The sequence below is a fragment of the Pituophis catenifer genome, unplaced genomic scaffold, assembly GCF_029215685.1.
Source record: "Pituophis catenifer annectens isolate HBS135680 unplaced genomic scaffold, rPitCat1.0.hap2 SCAF_1, whole genome shotgun sequence".
Taxonomy (NCBI): domain Eukaryota; kingdom Metazoa; phylum Chordata; class Lepidosauria; order Squamata; family Colubridae; genus Pituophis; species Pituophis catenifer.
In genome coordinates this window covers 159581626-159599947 of record NW_027256881.1, presented here as the reverse complement: position 1 = coordinate 159599947, position 18322 = coordinate 159581626, and the positions used below count along the sequence as shown (strand labels likewise).

Sequence of the window (18322 nt, the reverse complement as noted above, 5' to 3'; positions counted from 1 at the left end):
TTCTTTTTGAGGGGATATTCCCCCCATCCACTCTTTTTTTGCCAGTGTAAATCCCAGTGTAATCATCTAACTTTTTACAGTCAATTCCTTTTCCTTCAACATTATTTTCATGCTTCTCATTCATATTCTCTTTTTCCTGTTTTGTGTGTTCTAGCAAAATTTCTGACTTTTTGTTCCCCATTAATGATTCACGCATGTTTTTAAACATCTCAATTAATTCCTCATACATCTACCTGTGAGTTGGCCAATCACTCACCAGGTACCAGCACTCCATTCAAACACTGCTCCTGCTCAAAAATCTTATTCCTGTTGCCCCAGCTTCAGAGCGGTCATTTTTTAATGGCCGCCACCCCTGCTGCTGTTCGAAGAGCAGCCTCGACCTTTAGAGGAACTTGCCTGTTCCTCTTGGTCATCTGAGGCACCTCTCCTTCTTTACTGTCCCTACAGAATGGTTCCGAAGACCCCCTGACAGAGTTTGTCCGGCTGGATTTTCATGGAGCTCGCCGGAGCCTGCTATTTTTCCAGCTGTTCTCGCTGCAATGCTTCCGCGATTTTTTTCATTTAATTTAAATTTTTATCTGGGTATCATAACTATTAAACCTTGATGGGTAGCTCTTAAACATTTCCAGTGGAGTGTCAGAGTTAGAATTATTGAATAGTGGCGACTTTCCAGTTGTGAATCTACCTCTCTCTTTTACAAAAAATTCAAAAGTACACATGATACTATCCAATAATTAACTATAAGATTTTCTTCCCAGTCCCCCTCCCCCTGATAGGTGTTTTCTCTTGGGTGGTCTGCACTTATGGAACCTTTAAGGATATATGGGTTCAGATGTGCAGTCACCTGTCTTGCATATAGACATGTTCAGTTAGCTTTTAGGACTTTAAATTCTCTAAAATACAAGGGCTCCTGTAATACACTCTCCTCATAATGGATCTTAAATTGGTGAAATAATGTAGGATCATTTGGTCCCATCCTAGTATATAAATCTCCACCTATTATTATTGCAGCTGTGGGATGTTTGTCTAAACAACTAAGGATAATTTTTTTTTATGTGCTCCAAGATATTGTTGACCAGATTGTTCTTATTAAGAGAAGGAACATAAATGTTAAAAAGCAAAATTTCCTATGGTTGGATAAGGAATAGGTAGCCACATCCCATGGCTGTAAAGAAGACATCTGAATTGCAAGATTGTGCTAACTAGAGTCATAATACATTTAGATAACCCACCTGCTTTGCTCAGGAAAGCGGAGATAGAGTTAACCCAGTAACCATCTAGCTTCACCTCTGAAGGAACCCAACTTCCTTGTAGGAAGAGGACAACAAATTGTGATATATAGCTTTAAAAAAAATGACCAGCTTTTGATGGGATGACCAGCTGTCAATTTTCCAGGTTAGAAATGAAAGAGGAGAGTCGTTTGAGGCCCTTCAGGAGGTATGGTTTTGACAAGAGGAAGCTGCGAGGTTATTATCTCAACAGGCTCAAGGTTGACTCAGCCTTCCATCCTTCCGAGGTGGGTAAAATGAGGACCCAGATTGTTGGGGGCAATATGCTGACTCTGTAAACCGCTTAGACACGGCTGTAAAAGCACTATGAAGTGGTATATAAGTCTAAGTGCTATTGCTATTATGTTGGGCTGTGAGATCAGCAGCAGCAATTATAGCCTCCTCTAAAGGGTGGTTTGTTTAATATAAGTCCTGCATCACTGGGGGGGGGGGTCTTGTTCAGAATGGATGACACTGACTCCATTTAATGATGCTTGCCTTGTGGGATTTCCTCTGGAGGTGTTGGGCAAAGAGATGTTAGGTCATGCTGCATTCAGCTCTGTGTCATTGGTTTTGGCAAGAGCCCCCCACCCCCCACCCCTGATTTGTTGCTGGAGGCCCCATGGAATTTCCTGATGTAAAATATTATTTTATTGGTTTTTGAAGAAATAATAGAAATGATAACTAGGTTTATAAAGCAAATATATGAATTTACAATTAGAGCTATTGCAAAAAAAAAAAAAATAATTATGAGACTTCTTTTTAAAAAACTAATTAAAATACTCAAAGTAAAAGAAACAAAGATTTCTAACCAGAAACAGAAAGGAGAAAAAATAGTAAAAGCCAAAGGAAACAAATGGCCCCAAAAGAAAAATTAAGTAATATGATACAAAGCACTTTGCTTTTCATGATTTCTGACTATTCTTCCCTATCAGAAACTATATTTTATGTTTCTATAGATTACTGCTATTCATCTTTTAGGCAACACATGAAACTTATAGAATAGATAGTTTGGTCTAGTGGTTGAGACACCAGCCTAGAAAAGAAGGAGATTGTGAGTTCAGGTCCCACTTTAGCAATGAAATCCAGCTGGGTGACTTTGGGTTAATAACCAGGAAACTGTGCGTTCTAGCTGGGGTGACTCTGGGCCAGTCTCTCCTCTTAGCCCAAAGAGCTTTGGGAAAATAAGGGTAGGATAGTGTATTGGATATGTTCTCCTCCTTGAGTTATTTGTAAAAATAATAAAGGTGGAATTCAAATAAAATAAATATAATGAATATAATGTAATATGGAATCGGATTGTCAGATTTTGCCTCTCTGTCAAAATAAAGCTATTTAAAAAGGTGAGAAAACAGCTTATTATGAGTTTTTTTTCCTGTCAGATCAAGATAAGACAGCACAGGTCTTGTAAGGCATGGGAGGGGTGGTAAGTCCAAGAGCAGGAGTCAGGTCCAGATCATCTTTAGATGTTCCTGAAGGTGGCTGGAAGGTAAATCTCTGGAGGAGGTTGGTAAAGAAAAGGAAGAGCTCCATTTTGGCAAGGGTCTCCCCAGCACATACTCTCTGACCTGGAAGAAAACATAGATGGCAAAAAAGGTGGGTTTTTTGGCTTCTTAAACTATTTTACATGGCTTTCCATAGTCACATTGTCTCAAAGGAATAATTATAATCTTAAAGGAAATAATGAATCTTCCTAACTATCCTGTTGCACTGAAACTCTTTCCAGGATAGCTTTTCACATATACAGAGTGATATTACCTGCAGAGAAAGGCATGAATGCATCCCTCTTCACAAATTTTCCTTCAGAGTCAAGAAAATGCTCAGGGTAGAATTCATGAGGTTTCTCCCACTGGGATTCATCATGGAGCACTGATGATAGCAAAGGAATAATTTGCATACCCTAAACAATGAAATTATATAAAGAAGAGTATTTTCCATTTAACACATTGTTGTAGAAATTATTATAATGAAATTTTATGTTTTAATGGTAAAACAATTGACAACATCAGTATAGTTTGAAATAAAAATAATATCCTGAATAAGACATTCATTTTAATAACAAAAAGTCTACCCAATAACGACAGTAATTTGCTCCATCTCACTAAGTCTTTTGTAACATCATTCCATATTTTAACCTATTTTCTAAAACAACATGCAATTCCTATTAGTCAGTGTGACCCCTTCTCTATTTTTTAATTCTTTTTTTTTATTATTTTATTGTGAACATCTTTCTCTTCTTTTGATTAATTTTAAAACCAGCTAATATGCCCAAATGCTTCAGTTTCTTTATTAGATGTTCTATACCAGTGATGGCTAACCTTTTTGCCATCGTGTGCCAAAAGTGGGGGGAGTGCGGGGGGTTTATGTACGTGCGTGCCCACACCCATAATTCAATGCACCCAGCACATGCGTGTGTAACCCCCTATGTTCCCCCCACTTTTGGCATGTGATGGCACAGTGGGCCTGGAAGACTCGTTTTTTGCCCTCCCCAGGCTCCAGAGGCTTTCTAGGAGAAAGCTGCCTTCTCCACCCCCAAGGAGGCCCTCCGGAGGCTGGAAACAGCCCGTTTCCTGACTTCCAGTGGGCCCGGAAGGGCCAAAAATCAGGTGGCCGGCGTGTGCATGCGTGCTGGAGCTAAGCTAGGGTAACGCTCATGTGACCACAGATACGGCTCCACGTGCCACCTGTGGCACGTGTGCCATAGGTTTGCCATCATGGTTCTATACCATTCTGGGGTTCCTGTAGTATCAAAACTAGTAACTTGTGCTTTCTGGGATGTATAAATAGATTTAATTCCTCCAAGAGAATTATCCCGAAAGGCCATATCTTCCACAACTCTGAACATAAAATCCCAGTTCAAATTTTTGAAGGCTTTCTCAGCATCTGAAAAGATCAGAGCTACTGGTTTCTTATTTGGTATTAGACATACTCCATTATATCCAAAACAATTCTCATATTGTCCCTAAGTTGTCCTCTATGTAGAAATCCACATTTATCATCATGAATAAAATACTGTAAGATCTGAAGTTAAATCTTGTTCTTCCTTTGGTAATAAGGCAAATTCATCAAAATCGTTAATGGCAATAAAAACTGATCTTCAAAACATAAATCTATATATATATATATATAAAAGCAAAAACCATTCATGCTGTAATCACAAAATCTCCAGAACCATGAAGCCTACAACTTGAAATTTGCCAGTTAGGTTCCTCTTGGCTTCTAGGTGCTCACTAAGAAAGGATTTTTTGAAATGACTATCAGAGCATTAGTATTTCCTATATTATTATAACACGCTCTGATGCTAATTAGTTAGATATCCTACTCCCCCTCCAAACTTGAAAATAACTGGAGAGAATGGGATAGCATAGGACAGGCTTCTGTTGGGCAACCCTGAGGGAAAGAAGGGGCTAGAAAGCCTGAGAGAGAGAAGGGGATAGGATAGGAGACGTTTCTGTGGAGCAAGGCTGAGGGAGAGAAGGAGATAGGATAGGGGAGGCTTCTGTGGGGCAAGCTTGAGGGAAAGAAGGGAATAGGGGAGGCTTCTGTGAGGCAAGCCTGAGGAACAGAAGGGAATAGAGGAGGCTTCTGTGAGGCAAGGCTGAGGGAGAGAAGGGGATAGGATAGGAGAGGCTTCTGTGGGGCAAGGTTGAGGAAGAGAAGGGGATAGGATAGAGGAGGATTCTGTGGGGCAAGGCTGAGGGAGAGAAGGGGATAGGATAGGAGAGGCTTCTGTGAGGCAAGGCTGAGGGAGAGAAGGGGATAGGATAGGAGAGGCTTCTGTGGGGCAAGGTTGAGGAAGAGAAGGGGATAGGATAGAGGAGGATTCTGTGGGGCAAGGCTGAGGGAGAGAAGGGGATAGGATAGGAGAGGTTTCTGTGGGGCAAGGCTGAGGGAGAGAAGGGGATAGGATAGAGGAGGATTCTGTGGGGGCAAGCTTGATGGACAGAAGGGGATAGGGGAGGCTTCTGTGGGGCAAGGCTGAGGGAGAGAAGGGGATAGGATAGGAGATAGTTTGACAGTGTTGAGGGAATTATTTATTTAGCAGAGTGATGCCATTCAGGAAAAAAACTGTTCTTGTGTCTAGTTGTTCTGGTGTGCAATGTTTTGAGGATAGGAGTTGAAACAGTTTATGTTCAGGATGTGAGGGGTCTGTAAATATTTTCACAGCCCACTTTTTGACTCGTGCAGTATACAGGTCCTCAATGGAAGGCAGGTTGCTAGCAATTGTTTTGTGGAAGTGGAAGAATCTGCAATTATCTCTGGTAGGAAGAGTAGTAACAATCAAAATGAATATATTGCCAAGATTATTGTATTTATTCCAGACAATTCTGATAAAACTGGAAAATAAATATTTTGTGGAACTTAATAAAACAATACATAAGTATATTTGGCAAGGGAAAAAAGCAAGAATTGGTTTTAAAATGATGCAAAATATAAGAAGTAGAGGAGGCTTTGGATTACCAAACTGGGAATTGTACTATCAGGCTGCAGTACTAGTATGGATTGTATTGAGGAATATAAGGTTATTGATTTTGGAAGGACACGATTTACAACTGGGGTGGCATGCATTATTATACTATGGGAAAAATAAGTTATATGGATATTTTCAGAGACATTATGTAAGGAATGCATTATTATTGGAGGGAGAGAAAATTAAAGAACAACATTATTTGAGGATACCAGTTTGGCTTTCAACAATGGAAGCATTGATTCACTCAAATATTATTAATATGGGAAATATTGTCAGATATAAAGATATCTTGAATGAAGAAAGGGGACTTAAAATGAAAGAAGAAATGAGTGAGCAAGGGATCGCTATAATGTGGTATCCACATGTGCAGATGCTATCTAGATACAAGAAAGATGCTAAATTACAGGGTTTTTACAAAGAATTAACAGAGTTAGATAAAATCTTAAAAGGAACAGAAGAAAGGTTAATAAAGAAACTTTATAATTACTTATTGGGTATAAAATTGGAAAGGAACAAGTAAAAGAGACAATGAAAGTATGGGTGAAAAACTTTGGTTATGCGATAGAACTAGATAAATGGCAGAAATTGTGGGATAGGAATTATAAATTAACGATATCAACTGCATATAAAGAGAATTTGTATAAGATGTTTTACAGATAGCATTTATCGCCGGTGAAGTTGGCAAAGATGTTTGAAGATAAATCAGCTAAATGTTGGAAGTGCGACCAAATACCTGGATCTTACTATCATATGTGGTGGATATGTTCAGAAGCAAAGAAGTATTGGACAAAAATTAAGATATGGTTGGAAGAGATGATACAACAGTGTATTGAGTTGAAACCAGAAATATTTCTGCTAGGAACTTTACCTGAAATTTATAGTAAAGAGAATGTATATTTAATTATTCAGGTATTAACCGCAGCTAGAATTGTATTTGCACAATATTGGAAAAGTGGAGAGATTCCCATTGATGAGAAGGTAATAAGGAAAATATTAGAATGTGCAGAAATGAACAGATTAATATTAGCAATTAAGGAGAAAGAGCAAACTGAATATTATGTGATATGGGAAGTATTTTATCAATGGTTGAAGAATAAAAAAGGAGTTTGGAAATGAAGAAGACCAAAGAATAAGTAGAAAATATATTAAGATAGAGATATAAATAAGATGAAAATTGTTAGAATATCTATGATGTGAATAATGATGTTTAATGTTAATATGGTATTATTACTAGAAGATATTAAGAAGAAAATGGAGAGTTTTACAATGTTCAATTGTTTAATATATCATAAGGTGACCAGACGTCCCGCTTTTGGCGGGACAGTCCCGCTTTTGAGCAATTTGTCCCGCGTCCCACGGCGTTTTAAAAAAGTCCCGATTTTTCATTCTGCCTCCTGAGTCCCGGCTGCCTCCTGAATCCCCGCTGATGGCTAGAGGGAAAAAAAACTCTTTAAACTCTTGCCGCGGGGCTTCAAAGGGCCGACCTACAGCTGATCAGTGTTAAAAAAAAATGAGTAGATCCATGCCTGCAAAAAAAAAAAAAAACAGCCCCTGTTAACAGCTTCCGCTAGGTTAATTAGCTGCAAAAGGCTGCAAAAAGCTGCAAAAAGTTCCTGGAGCAGATTTTTTTCCCCCTAGCTATGCTGAAAACAAAGGCGAAAGCGAAAGTAAAGCTGCAACGTGACAAAATGAGGCAGAGAGAGATTTCTTTCTTTTTCTTTTTCTTTTTCCTCACCAAAAAAGGTAGGTACAAAACTGCAAACAATGGGAAATTTTGGGCAAAAGAGGAGAGTTCAAGATTTTAAAACACAAAAGAAAAAAAGCTCTATTTAACTAGGGAATTGTAATAATTGAGATACTATTAATAATTGTATATTGTGTTGAAAGCAGAAATGGTTAAGTTGTGGTTTGGAGGAATATATGGGGGAAATTATTTGGTTTATTATTATTGGTAAATATAATTAATTGATTTGTAAGAAATTGGATTGCATGGAAATAATTGGAATATTCATGTTCATATTGATTAATATACAAAAAAGATAGTTATATAACTAATTGATTTATATTAAAATGTTGAATTTGTATTAAACAACTGTATTACATAATTACATAATTAACCAATGTGAGGATGGATATAAAAATAGATGACAATGGGAAGGGGTATAAAATAGAATAGAAGGGAAAAATTGAATTTGATTAAGATTAGAGATGAGGATGAAGGGTAATATTGTTTTTTTAAAAAAATAGATGAGGAATAAATATGGCAAAAAGTAAATATAGAAATTGTAAATTTAATTGAAATGACTAAACACTGTTTAAATTTGTGAACCAGCCAAATATTCTGTTCAAAGAAAATACATTGTATGTATGTGTGTTTCTAATTATTGCTATTTATTCATATTTGTTCTCTTTTATTCTTTAAAGTTTAACAATTCATTCTTTATCTTAATATCTTTATATTTGTTTGGGGTTGGCTTTCTTCCCTTTCATCTTTTTTATTGTACAGCAATCTTTCTCCTCAAACCTACCACCTCTCTTTTCTTTCCTTCTTACTTTCTCTTCCCCCCCTCTTCTTCTCCTCCCTACTTCCTCTTCCTTTCTCCTTCTCCTCCTCTCTTCCTCCCTCTCTTAACCGTCACTCCTACTCTAATTTCCCTTCCCTTCCTTCATCCCTCTCAATTACTGTATCCTTTTATGCATATGGACTACTCAGAGGGCTGAAAAAGTTATTTTTGACTGGTCCTCACACTTTTGACCAGTCCTCGAACTTACGACTGTCCTCACATTTTACATTTTTGCCCTATCTTGTCATCATGGTGAAGAGAAGCAGTTGTGAAATGAGTGACATGGTTGTTAAGAATGCTGCATGGGCATAAATATGAGGATGGTCATAAGTGTGAGGACCAGTCAAAAGTGAGAGGACCTGTCAGAAATGACTTTTCTCAGCCCTCTGGTTAGTCCTTTTGTGCATATGGACTACTCAGAGGGCTGAAAAAGTTATTTTTGACTGGTCCTCACACTTTTGACCAGTCCTCGAACTTACGACTGTCCTCACATTTTACATTTTTGCCCTATCTTGTCATCATGGTGAAGAGAAGCAGTTGTGAAATGAGTGACATGGTTGTTAAGAATGCTGCACGGGCATAAATATGAGGATGGTCATAAGTGTGAGGACCAGTCAAAAGTGCGAGGACCTGTCAGAAATGACTTTTTTCAGCCCTCTGGTTAGTCCTTTTGTACATATGGACTACTCAGAGGGCTGAAAAAGTTATTTTTGACTGGTCCTCACACTTTTGACCAGTCCTCGAACTTACGACTGTCCTCACATTTTACATTTTTGCCCTATCTTGTCATCATGGTGAAGAGAAGCAGTTGTGAAATGAGTGACATGGTTGTTAAGAATGCTGCACGGGCATAAATATGAGGATGGTCATAAGTGTGAGGACCAGTCAAAAGTGCGAGGACCTGTCAGAAATGACTTTTTTTTTTTTTTAAATTTGATTTTATTATAACATATAGTGATACAATCGGTACATTTTCGGTTCATTGGTGCAGTTATATACATATATACATCTACATACATTATTGCTTGTCTTTTGTTGATATTGTTTCTTGAAGCTAGATTTAATTTCAAACACTTAAAAATAATAGTGCTCAACTCCCTAAGACTAAATCTAATACTATTCATATAGATTTTGTTAATTAGTTAAAATTTAATCTCTATTATCTTCTTTATTTCTTTCCCCCATCCATTCGTACCACATGTCCCACACGCTATAAAATTCTGAATCTTCTCTGTCATTAATTTCTGAAGTCAATTTGTTCATTTCGGCGCACTCCAATATTTTTCCAATAACATGTTCTTGAGGTGGTATTTGTTTTTCTTTCCAATACTGGGCAAAGGAAATTCTAGCGGCTGTCAGAATATGTATAATTAAATACTTTTTCTTTTTTGCATATTCAGTTTTCAAAATTCCCAGGAGAAAAGCTTTTGGGTCAAAATCAAAATTTTCTTTTATTATTTCTCTAATCCACACCCATATCATCCTCCAGAATTTTTGTGCCTGATTACATGTCCACCAGCAATGATAAAAAGTACCCTGCTGATGGTCACATTTCCAACATTTAGGGCTCGAATTGGGGTAGATCTTCGCTATCCTGGCTGGGGCCATATGCCATCTATAAAACAGCTTGTATTGGTTTTCCTTATAAGCCGTCGCCTTTGTCATTTTAAGGTTATTATTCCATATTGAATCCCATTCGTTCAAATTTATATTCTGTCCTATATTTTTGGCCCATGCTAACATCGGTTCTTTAACTACTTCCTCTGCCATATCGTACTCCAATAAGTAATTATATAATTTAGCTAAAATTTTGTCGTCCGTACCCATCCATATCTTATCAAATCCATTTATGCTCATTTCAATGCCAAATTCCTCCTTATCTTTTTTATATCTGGATTTAATTTGGTTATATGGCCACCAGTCTATAGAAATACCTTGTTCCATCAATTCTTCCCTTGTTTTAAGGTTCCCTCCCCCATCTAATAATTCATTGTATCTGAACGTTTTACCCATTTCTAATACATTTGGATATATTATAGCCTCCATGGTGGAAAGCCATCTCGGAATTTTCCTATAGTGCTTCTGTCTCATCTCTCCCCATATTTGTATCAAGATCTCCCTTATTTTATGTCTATGGAAGTAAGTTTTTATCTTCTTCCCAGTATCCCAGAGATATGCATGCCAACCCTTCTGGAGATCATACCCTTCTAGAGTTAACAGTCTTTTATTTCTTAGGGTTGCCCATTCTTTCAGCCATACTAGGTTTGCAGCTTTTTGATATAACTCCCATTTAGGTAATCCGAAACCCCCTCTTTCCTTCTTGTCCTGTAAATTCCTAAATGCTATCCTTGGTTTCTTTCCCTCCCAAATAAATTTCCTGATGATGCTATTGAGCTCCAGAAAGAATTTTTTATCTAATTTAACAGGGACCGTTCGGAATAGATACAATAACTTGGGTAATATGCTCATTTTTATTGCCGCGATTCTGCCTAATAATGATATCTGTAGTCTTCCCCACTTTTCCAGATCCTGTTTAATATTTCTAATCAATGGTAAATAATTATCCTCTCTGAGGGCCGAGCACCTTGATGAAATCCAGACCCCCAGGTATTTTACCTTCTTGGCGATTTGGATCTCCATTGATTCTTCCAGTACTTTTTTCCTTGCCTCCGTCATATTTTTTGTTAATAATTTAGTTTTGGATTTATTTAATTTAAGGCCTGCTACCTCCCCGTAATTGCCCAATTCTTCCAGAATTTTAGTGCCTGATTCTAATGGTTCTTCCATGATTAATACCACATCATCTGCAAATGCCTGTGTCTTATATATCTCTTTTCTGATTGTCAGACCCTTTATTTCATTATTGTTCCTAATCTTTCTCAAGAATACTTCTAGTGCTAAGATAAATAGAAGTGGGGATAGAGGGCACCCTTGTCGGACCCCTTTTCTAATTTGAAAAGCCTTAGTTAGTTCTCCATTCAGTAATATATTAGCCTTTTGTTTTTGATAGATTGTGGATATCGTATTGACAAAATTTGATCCGAATTCCATTTGGATAATTTGTTGTTTCATAAATTGCCAATTAAGATTGTCAAATGCCTTTTGGGCGTCGACAAAGACCAATGCCATTTCTTTGTTTGGGTGTTCCTCATAGTATTCCAATATGTCTATTATCATCCTTGTATTATTCCTGATTTGCCTCCCAGGGAGGAATCCATTTTGGTCACTGTGTATTAATTTATTCAAAATTATTTTTAGCCTTCCTGCTAAAATACCCATATAGATTTTGTAGTCCGTATTCAGGAGGGATATCGGTCTGTAATTTTTAATTAATTTTGGGTCTTCTCCTTCTTTTTGGAGGAGAGTAATATACGCCTCTCTCCATGATTCTGGAATTTTGGATTCTGTTAGGGCCTCATTATAAATTTCTAACAACTTTGGTAACAAAATTTCTCCCAAATCCGAATTTTTATAAAATTCCCCTGGAAGTCCATCTGGGCCTGGGGATTTGTTCTTTTTAAGTTTTGATATTACCATTCTTAATTCTGTCATCGTTATTTCTTTATTAAGTATTTCTTTATCCTCTTCCCCGATTTTTGGAAGACTTTCTTTTGACAAGTATTGGACCACCTTTTCATTAGGAATTTGTTCTTCCGCATACAGAGCCGCATAATACTCTTGGGCAATCTCCAATTTATCTTCCTGTTTATTGTTGAGGTGGCCTTCCGGGTCTTCCAATTGATGAATTATGCCTTTCTCTTTTTCTTTTTTTAACCTATAGGACAGCCACCTGCCCGGTTTGTTTGCATTTTCAAAGTAATATTGTTTGGTTCGTTTCATTTTGTACGCCAATTCCTCTTGATCTATTACGTTTAATTTGTGCCGTATAACCATCCAATTTTCTTTAACATCCTTATTATCTGGTTTATGTTGTAGTTCCCTCTCGGCTTTCCCTAATTCTTCTATCAGTGCCTTCTGCCTCTCTCTTCTTTCCTTATTCCTGTGTGCACTATACGATATTGCTAGTCCTCTTACGTACGCTTTCATTGTATCCCATATAATACCTCGAGATGTTGCCTCCTTTTCATTTACTTCAAAAAATAAATTTAATTCTTTTTTTACTTTCTCAACATTTTGCTTGTCCTTTAGAAATTGATTATTTAATCTCCATCTTGTATTTCTTCTCTTGTGCGTACATTCCCATTTAACCTCTAATGGATTATGGTCTGCCCAAATGTTGGGCATGATTTCTGTTGACTTAATATCTAACCCTATATCTCTGCTTATCCACATCATATCAATCCTAGACCAAGATTTCTTAGGATTAGAATAATATGTATACTGCCTCTGATATGGGTGCAGAACCCGCCAAATATCCACTAGATTGAATTCTTCTACCATATCAAAGAATGGTTTTGGTAAATTTTTCCTCTTTTTCTTTTTACCTTTGGTCCCCTTATAATCTCTATTTGAATCTATTACCCCATTAAAATCGCCAATTATGCAAATCTTGCTCTTATCCATCATGCTTAATCTCTCTCCTAATTTTTTATAAAAGTCTCCTAGGTTTTCATTCGGGGCATAAATTGCTGTTAATAAGATTGGACAGTTGCCTCTTTTAACTTCCACCATTAATACCCTTCCCTTCGGGTCTGCATATTTTAGTTCGGCTTTTATTTCCTTCTTGATGTACAATGCTACTCCCCTTTTCTTTTTATCAGCTAGGGATGCATAAAGATTCCCCAATTTCTTATATTCCAAATATTTTTGATTTTCCTTTTTAATATGGACCTCTTGAAGGCACACTATATCCATATTTTGTTTAGCTAATTTTGTAAAAAATTTTTTCCTCTTTTTGTTATCGTTTAGGCCATTTACGTTAACCGATATCAATTTCCAATCATCCATCTCTTAATTTTTGTATACTATCCTAATACTTCTTGGCACGTGTGACTCTTTGTGGACTTTGGTCTTTCTTTGTCTCCTTACTATCCTTATCTTCCTCCTCCTTTTCCTTCGATATCCCTTCTTTCTCTCTTATCTGCTGGGTTACTTCTTCTTTCGATGTTTCCGCCTCTAACTCCTCTTTACTACTTTGATCCTCTTCAGACGCTCGTAATTGATCCAGGAACTCTTGAGCTGCTACTAAGCTATCTATCTTAACTTTATTCCCTTGCCATGTGATCCACATGCCTTCTGGTAAGATCCACCTGAAGAGAATATTCCTTTTGTTTAATTGAGTAGCCAAAAACCTATAATCTCTCCTTATCTCCCTTACCCTCCTTGGGATTTGTTTCAGTATGATCACCTCCTTTCCCTTATACATGATTGGCTCATCTCTTGCCATACTATAGAGGATATCCTTTACCTTCTTCCTTGCGAATCTTATATGCACCTCCCTCGGCAATTTATTTCTTCGTGCATAATTTGTCTGGACCCTGTACGCCTCGTCAATTTCCTTTATAATATCCAATTTATCTTGTTGCAACACCCCAGCAATTAATTCTGCCATCACCTGGCACAGATCTTCTTCCTTATCTTCCGCAATGTTTTGGAAACGGAGATAGAAGGAGGCTCGATCCATTTCCAATTGGGTAATTGAGTCTGCCAATTCCCTGTTCTGTTCCATCAGTTTTTGTTCAACCGTATCTAAATTTTTTTCCTGTTGTTCCATTTTAACTTCCATCTTTTTAATCTTCTGTGTATTAGTTTGTATCGATTCCTGTATACCAATCATTTTTTGATCTAATGCCCTAATATCTGTCTTCAATTCAGTATGATTACTAGACATTTTTTCTTGTAACATAATCATCGTGTCCTGTATTGCTGTCAATGTTGATTGCATTGCTTGCATTGTGGGTAGCATTCCTGATTTCTCCATTTTAGAGAAACCTTCAGTCAATTTCTGTGTAGCAGGTGATGTCGTTGTGATCGTGGGATTTGAGGATGTTTTCTTTCCTGTTTTTGTCACCGTGGATGAGAAGCTCATCATCTCTTTTAATACCTTTTTCTGTTTTCTTGTTATATTTTCAATGTTTTTCCAAATTGTCATCCACCAATATTTAACTGCCTCTATCAAATGAATTTATATTAAATCGTTCCCTTCCGTTCCACTATTCAATATTGTTTAGTAATACAATAAATCAATAATTCAAATTTTTATCTATTGCACAAACCTATCTTGTAATAAGTCACTTATTGATCAATTAATAGTTAAACTAATTTGAACTAAGATAACCCTCTTACCTGCTACCACTACTTAAGCAAATTATCTTTACCTACTCTTATTTAACACTTAAGCACTGATGACTTTCTAATATATCTTGAGCAATCTAAGTACACATATAAATAATTAATTATGCAATCTCAATATTCAATATTTTAAGTTATAAAAAGCTAATCAAAATTAAGAATCAATAATTGAAAGAAGAAAGGAGAAGAAAGGGAAAAATCCAATTATAGAATATAAAAGATTATAGCGTATATAAATTCCTTAATAAAAAATCTAAAAAGTACTTAATAAATTTTAAATAAGTTCACAATTAATTTAGATTATCTAAAATGGAATATGTAATATATATAATATTAATATAGATATATACTTATAGATATATAAATTTTCTAATGTTTTTTTTCTTGTTGTTGTTATTTGCCCAACTCGTTGATTAATTAATTGATTAGTTGATTAATTGCTCAATAACTTCTCTCAGTCATAAAAGAGCAGAAGGGAAAAGCAACCAAAAAATATAAAAAAATTCTTTTACAATGATGCAGCAGGCACGCTTTGCTGTATGATCTGCTTCGCGTTGCTCTTAAGTTCAATCACTCTCCATTTGCATTGTCATTCAGATTTCATCAGCCACGTTATCTTCCCCAAGTGCTCCTCAGTCTCTCAGCTCGAGACAATCTTATTGTTAGTCCTGACAGCTACCGCACTTCCAAAATCCAGTTCCTTTATTCAATTAGTCTATTCCACACTCTTAACTTTCCAAAGTTTGTTTGCTCGAAACAAAGTATCAATCCAATCCACTGAAGGCTCCGTCTCCCTTTCTAAAAGTATCCTCAGTCTCACCAGCACGTCTGCGATTTCATCTCCCACCAATCTCCTCCAACCTCACAATCGCCGCCAATTCCTTCCAGGATCCTTCTTATCAGACGCAGCCAGCACAATCCAATTGAACTCACTCCGAGCATGTTTAAGGGAGAGTAGTACGAATGATCATAGGCACCAACTTCACCGAAATCTTCTTGCTTCCTGTCTTTTGTTGGCTATCACAGCTTCAAGTCTGCCATTTAAAGCAGACGCGCCGCGTTAGTTTGACAGCGGTAGTCGGTCCAGCAGAGAGTGCTTGCTCCTCACCGCTCTGCCTGCTGACACCCCGCTATCGTCCGCGGAGCTCTCCAAGCTCCCATGCCTCGAAGGGACCCCAAAACGCAACAAAAAAGTGGCACTGCAAGCAGCGATCGCTGTCACAGCGCCATTTCGCTGGGATTCACCAACCGGAAGAAATGACTTTTTTCAGCCCTCTGGTTAGTCCTTTTGTGCATATGGACTACTCAGAGGGCTGAAAAAGTTATTTCTGACTGGTCCTCACACTTTTGACCAGTCCTCGAACTTACGACTGTCCTCACATTTTACGTTTTTGCCCGGGCATAAATGTGAGGATGGTCATAAGTGTGAGGACCAGTCAAAAGTGTGAGGACCTGTCAGAAATGACTTTTCAGCCTTCTGAGTAGTCCCTATACACATAGCCATGGCCACCCGGTCACATGACCAGCTAGCCACGCCCACCCAGTCACATGGCCTCCAAGCCACGCCCACACAATAAGTCACGCCCACAATGGTGTCCTTCTTACCAATGTTAAAATCTGTTCACCTTACCCTATACACATAGCCATGGCCACCCGGTCACATGACCAGCTAGCCACGCCCACCCAGTCACATGACCAGCTAGCCACGCCCACCCAGTCACATGACCAGCTAGCCATGCCCACAAAATAAGTCACGCCCACAATGTCCCTCTTTACCAATGTTAAAATCTGGTCACCTTAATATATCATAATATTAAGTTTAGAGAAATAATGTGAATGTGAATGTGAAAGATGTGGCAAATGAGGAACGATGTTGCACAGAGATGTTTGTACCCGACGCACTGCATAAGGAAAGATGGAATCTTTGTCTTTGTAATTGAAAAATAAAAAACTTTTTATAAAAAAATATTTAAAAAATTAAGACACCCCCGAAAAGAAACCCTAGCCATTGGTGGGGGGGGGGGGTGTCAAAAGACCCGGTCTTATTTTTGGGAAAACATGATGCTATAGTATTATATACTTAAATATACTATAGTATTAATAGTATGATAAATACTATGCATGGAGAAACATACTAGTTCAAAAAACTTTAAGGAAAAAAGAAGCAAACAGCTACATTCAGGGTTCAACAGGATTTAAAACTGCATTTAACTTACAGGGAATGCTCAACTTACTACTGATCAGTTAGCAACTGGTTGCACTTACAACAGACCCTGAAAAACAATAATTAGAAGTTCCAATGTCCTGGGCTTCTTACCCAGTATGGTCATGTAGCCATATTTTGGGTACTTGGCAACCAGATCACATTTATGATTGTTTGAAGCCTCCCATGATCGTATGACTACAATTTATGTTTTTGCAAGAAACTGGCATTTACTTTCAGTGAATACTGGGCCCACTTAATGACCACAGCATTCACTATATGACCCCAATGTTTGCTTAATGAGTGCCACAAAAAAGGTCATAAATGGTGCACTTTATATCCATCATGATCTAGGATTAAAATTGTGGGCTCAATTATGGTCATAAATTGTTTATACTGTACAAAGTAAGATTGGAACATTAACAATGGGATTATTTCACAGCAATCACCTTGGGAATGAAGAAGCCTTTGAAAGTTATGTCCTTCGTGGTTGCATGGGGCAAATTGGTTGGAACAATATCAGCAAACCTTTGAATTTCATGAATTACTGCATTGGTGTAAGGCATTTTGAATCGGTCTTCTGTCCTTGGCTGACGAACCCCAACCTCTTTTGCAATTTCTTCTTGGACTTTCCCTAAGAAAATAGAATCACATCAAGATGATGATTCCATAATTTCAATTTTGCTTTAAATTGAAGTTTATGCAAAAATTCTGAAGTACATTTATAGTACAGATCTGAAGATAATCATTTCTGATCTAGCTTGTAATTTTTCTCTTGGTACTTTTCCCCCTTTTATTCACCATATATATTATTCTATGATTATGCCCATGCAGAAAAAGGTTGATTAATCACAGATTATTTCTATTTTAATGTATAGACATTATGAAATGATTAGTGAGATATAAGAAATCAATTAAGGGAGTATTGTGCTTGGAATATATAATTCTTAGCAGAAAACTCATTTCAGTTTTAGCTCATATTCAGCAGTAATGAGAGGTGATAGGTGCATAACACACATTCTGTGACTGGTACATCTTTCAGAAATCTCTGAAAGTAAGTGTATAAACCCTTCATATGGTGAGATCTTATAATCCAGTGATGGGTAACCTTTTTCGGATGGAGTGCTGAAAACTCACGGGCGTGCGCCAAACCATCAAAATGCAATGTCTGCATGCACCCTGTTCCCACATGCCCGCCCCCACACGCATGTGCACATGCTCCCCCTGCACCCCCTGCACCCCCCCATCCTGCCCCCATGCACCCCCCCATGGGCACATGCACATGTCCCCCTGCATGGCCCCCTAACCCTAACCCTAACCCATCCCCATGTTATTTTGGCAGGTAATTATATACTTTTATTGAAAATCAGTCAAATAAAAACTGCTTACTTTGAACGTCTGGATACTTCATCATTAGGAGTAAGGCCCAGTACAAAGTGTTTGAAGTTGTATCCATGCCAGCAATAAATAGGTTATCCACAAGACCTATAAGGTTATCATTATGGAAATAGCTATCTATTGACTTCTTATTCTCCTGAAGAGTATAAAGAAAAGATATCAAGGA

The 18322-nt window shown here is 37.5% G+C and overlaps 1 protein-coding gene across 1 annotated transcript in view; it reads right to left on the bottom strand.

The window, feature by feature from the left end:
* Window positions 1-2420: 2420 nt before the first annotated feature.
* The window catches only part of LOC139309043 (cytochrome P450 2K1-like), a 33311-nt gene continuing 17409 nt past the window's right edge, over window positions 2421-18322 (bottom strand). Inside the window, exons 6-9 of the mRNA XM_070933107.1 lie at window positions 18148-18289; window positions 17208-17392; window positions 3027-3168; window positions 2421-2836 (exon numbers count right to left, since the gene is read on the bottom strand). Of these exons, the coding sequence (XP_070789208.1) occupies window positions 2652-2836; window positions 3027-3168; window positions 17208-17392; window positions 18148-18289 (654 nt within the window). The 3' untranslated portion in view covers window positions 2421-2651. The remainder of the gene's footprint in view (window positions 2837-3026; window positions 3169-17207; window positions 17393-18147; window positions 18290-18322) is intronic.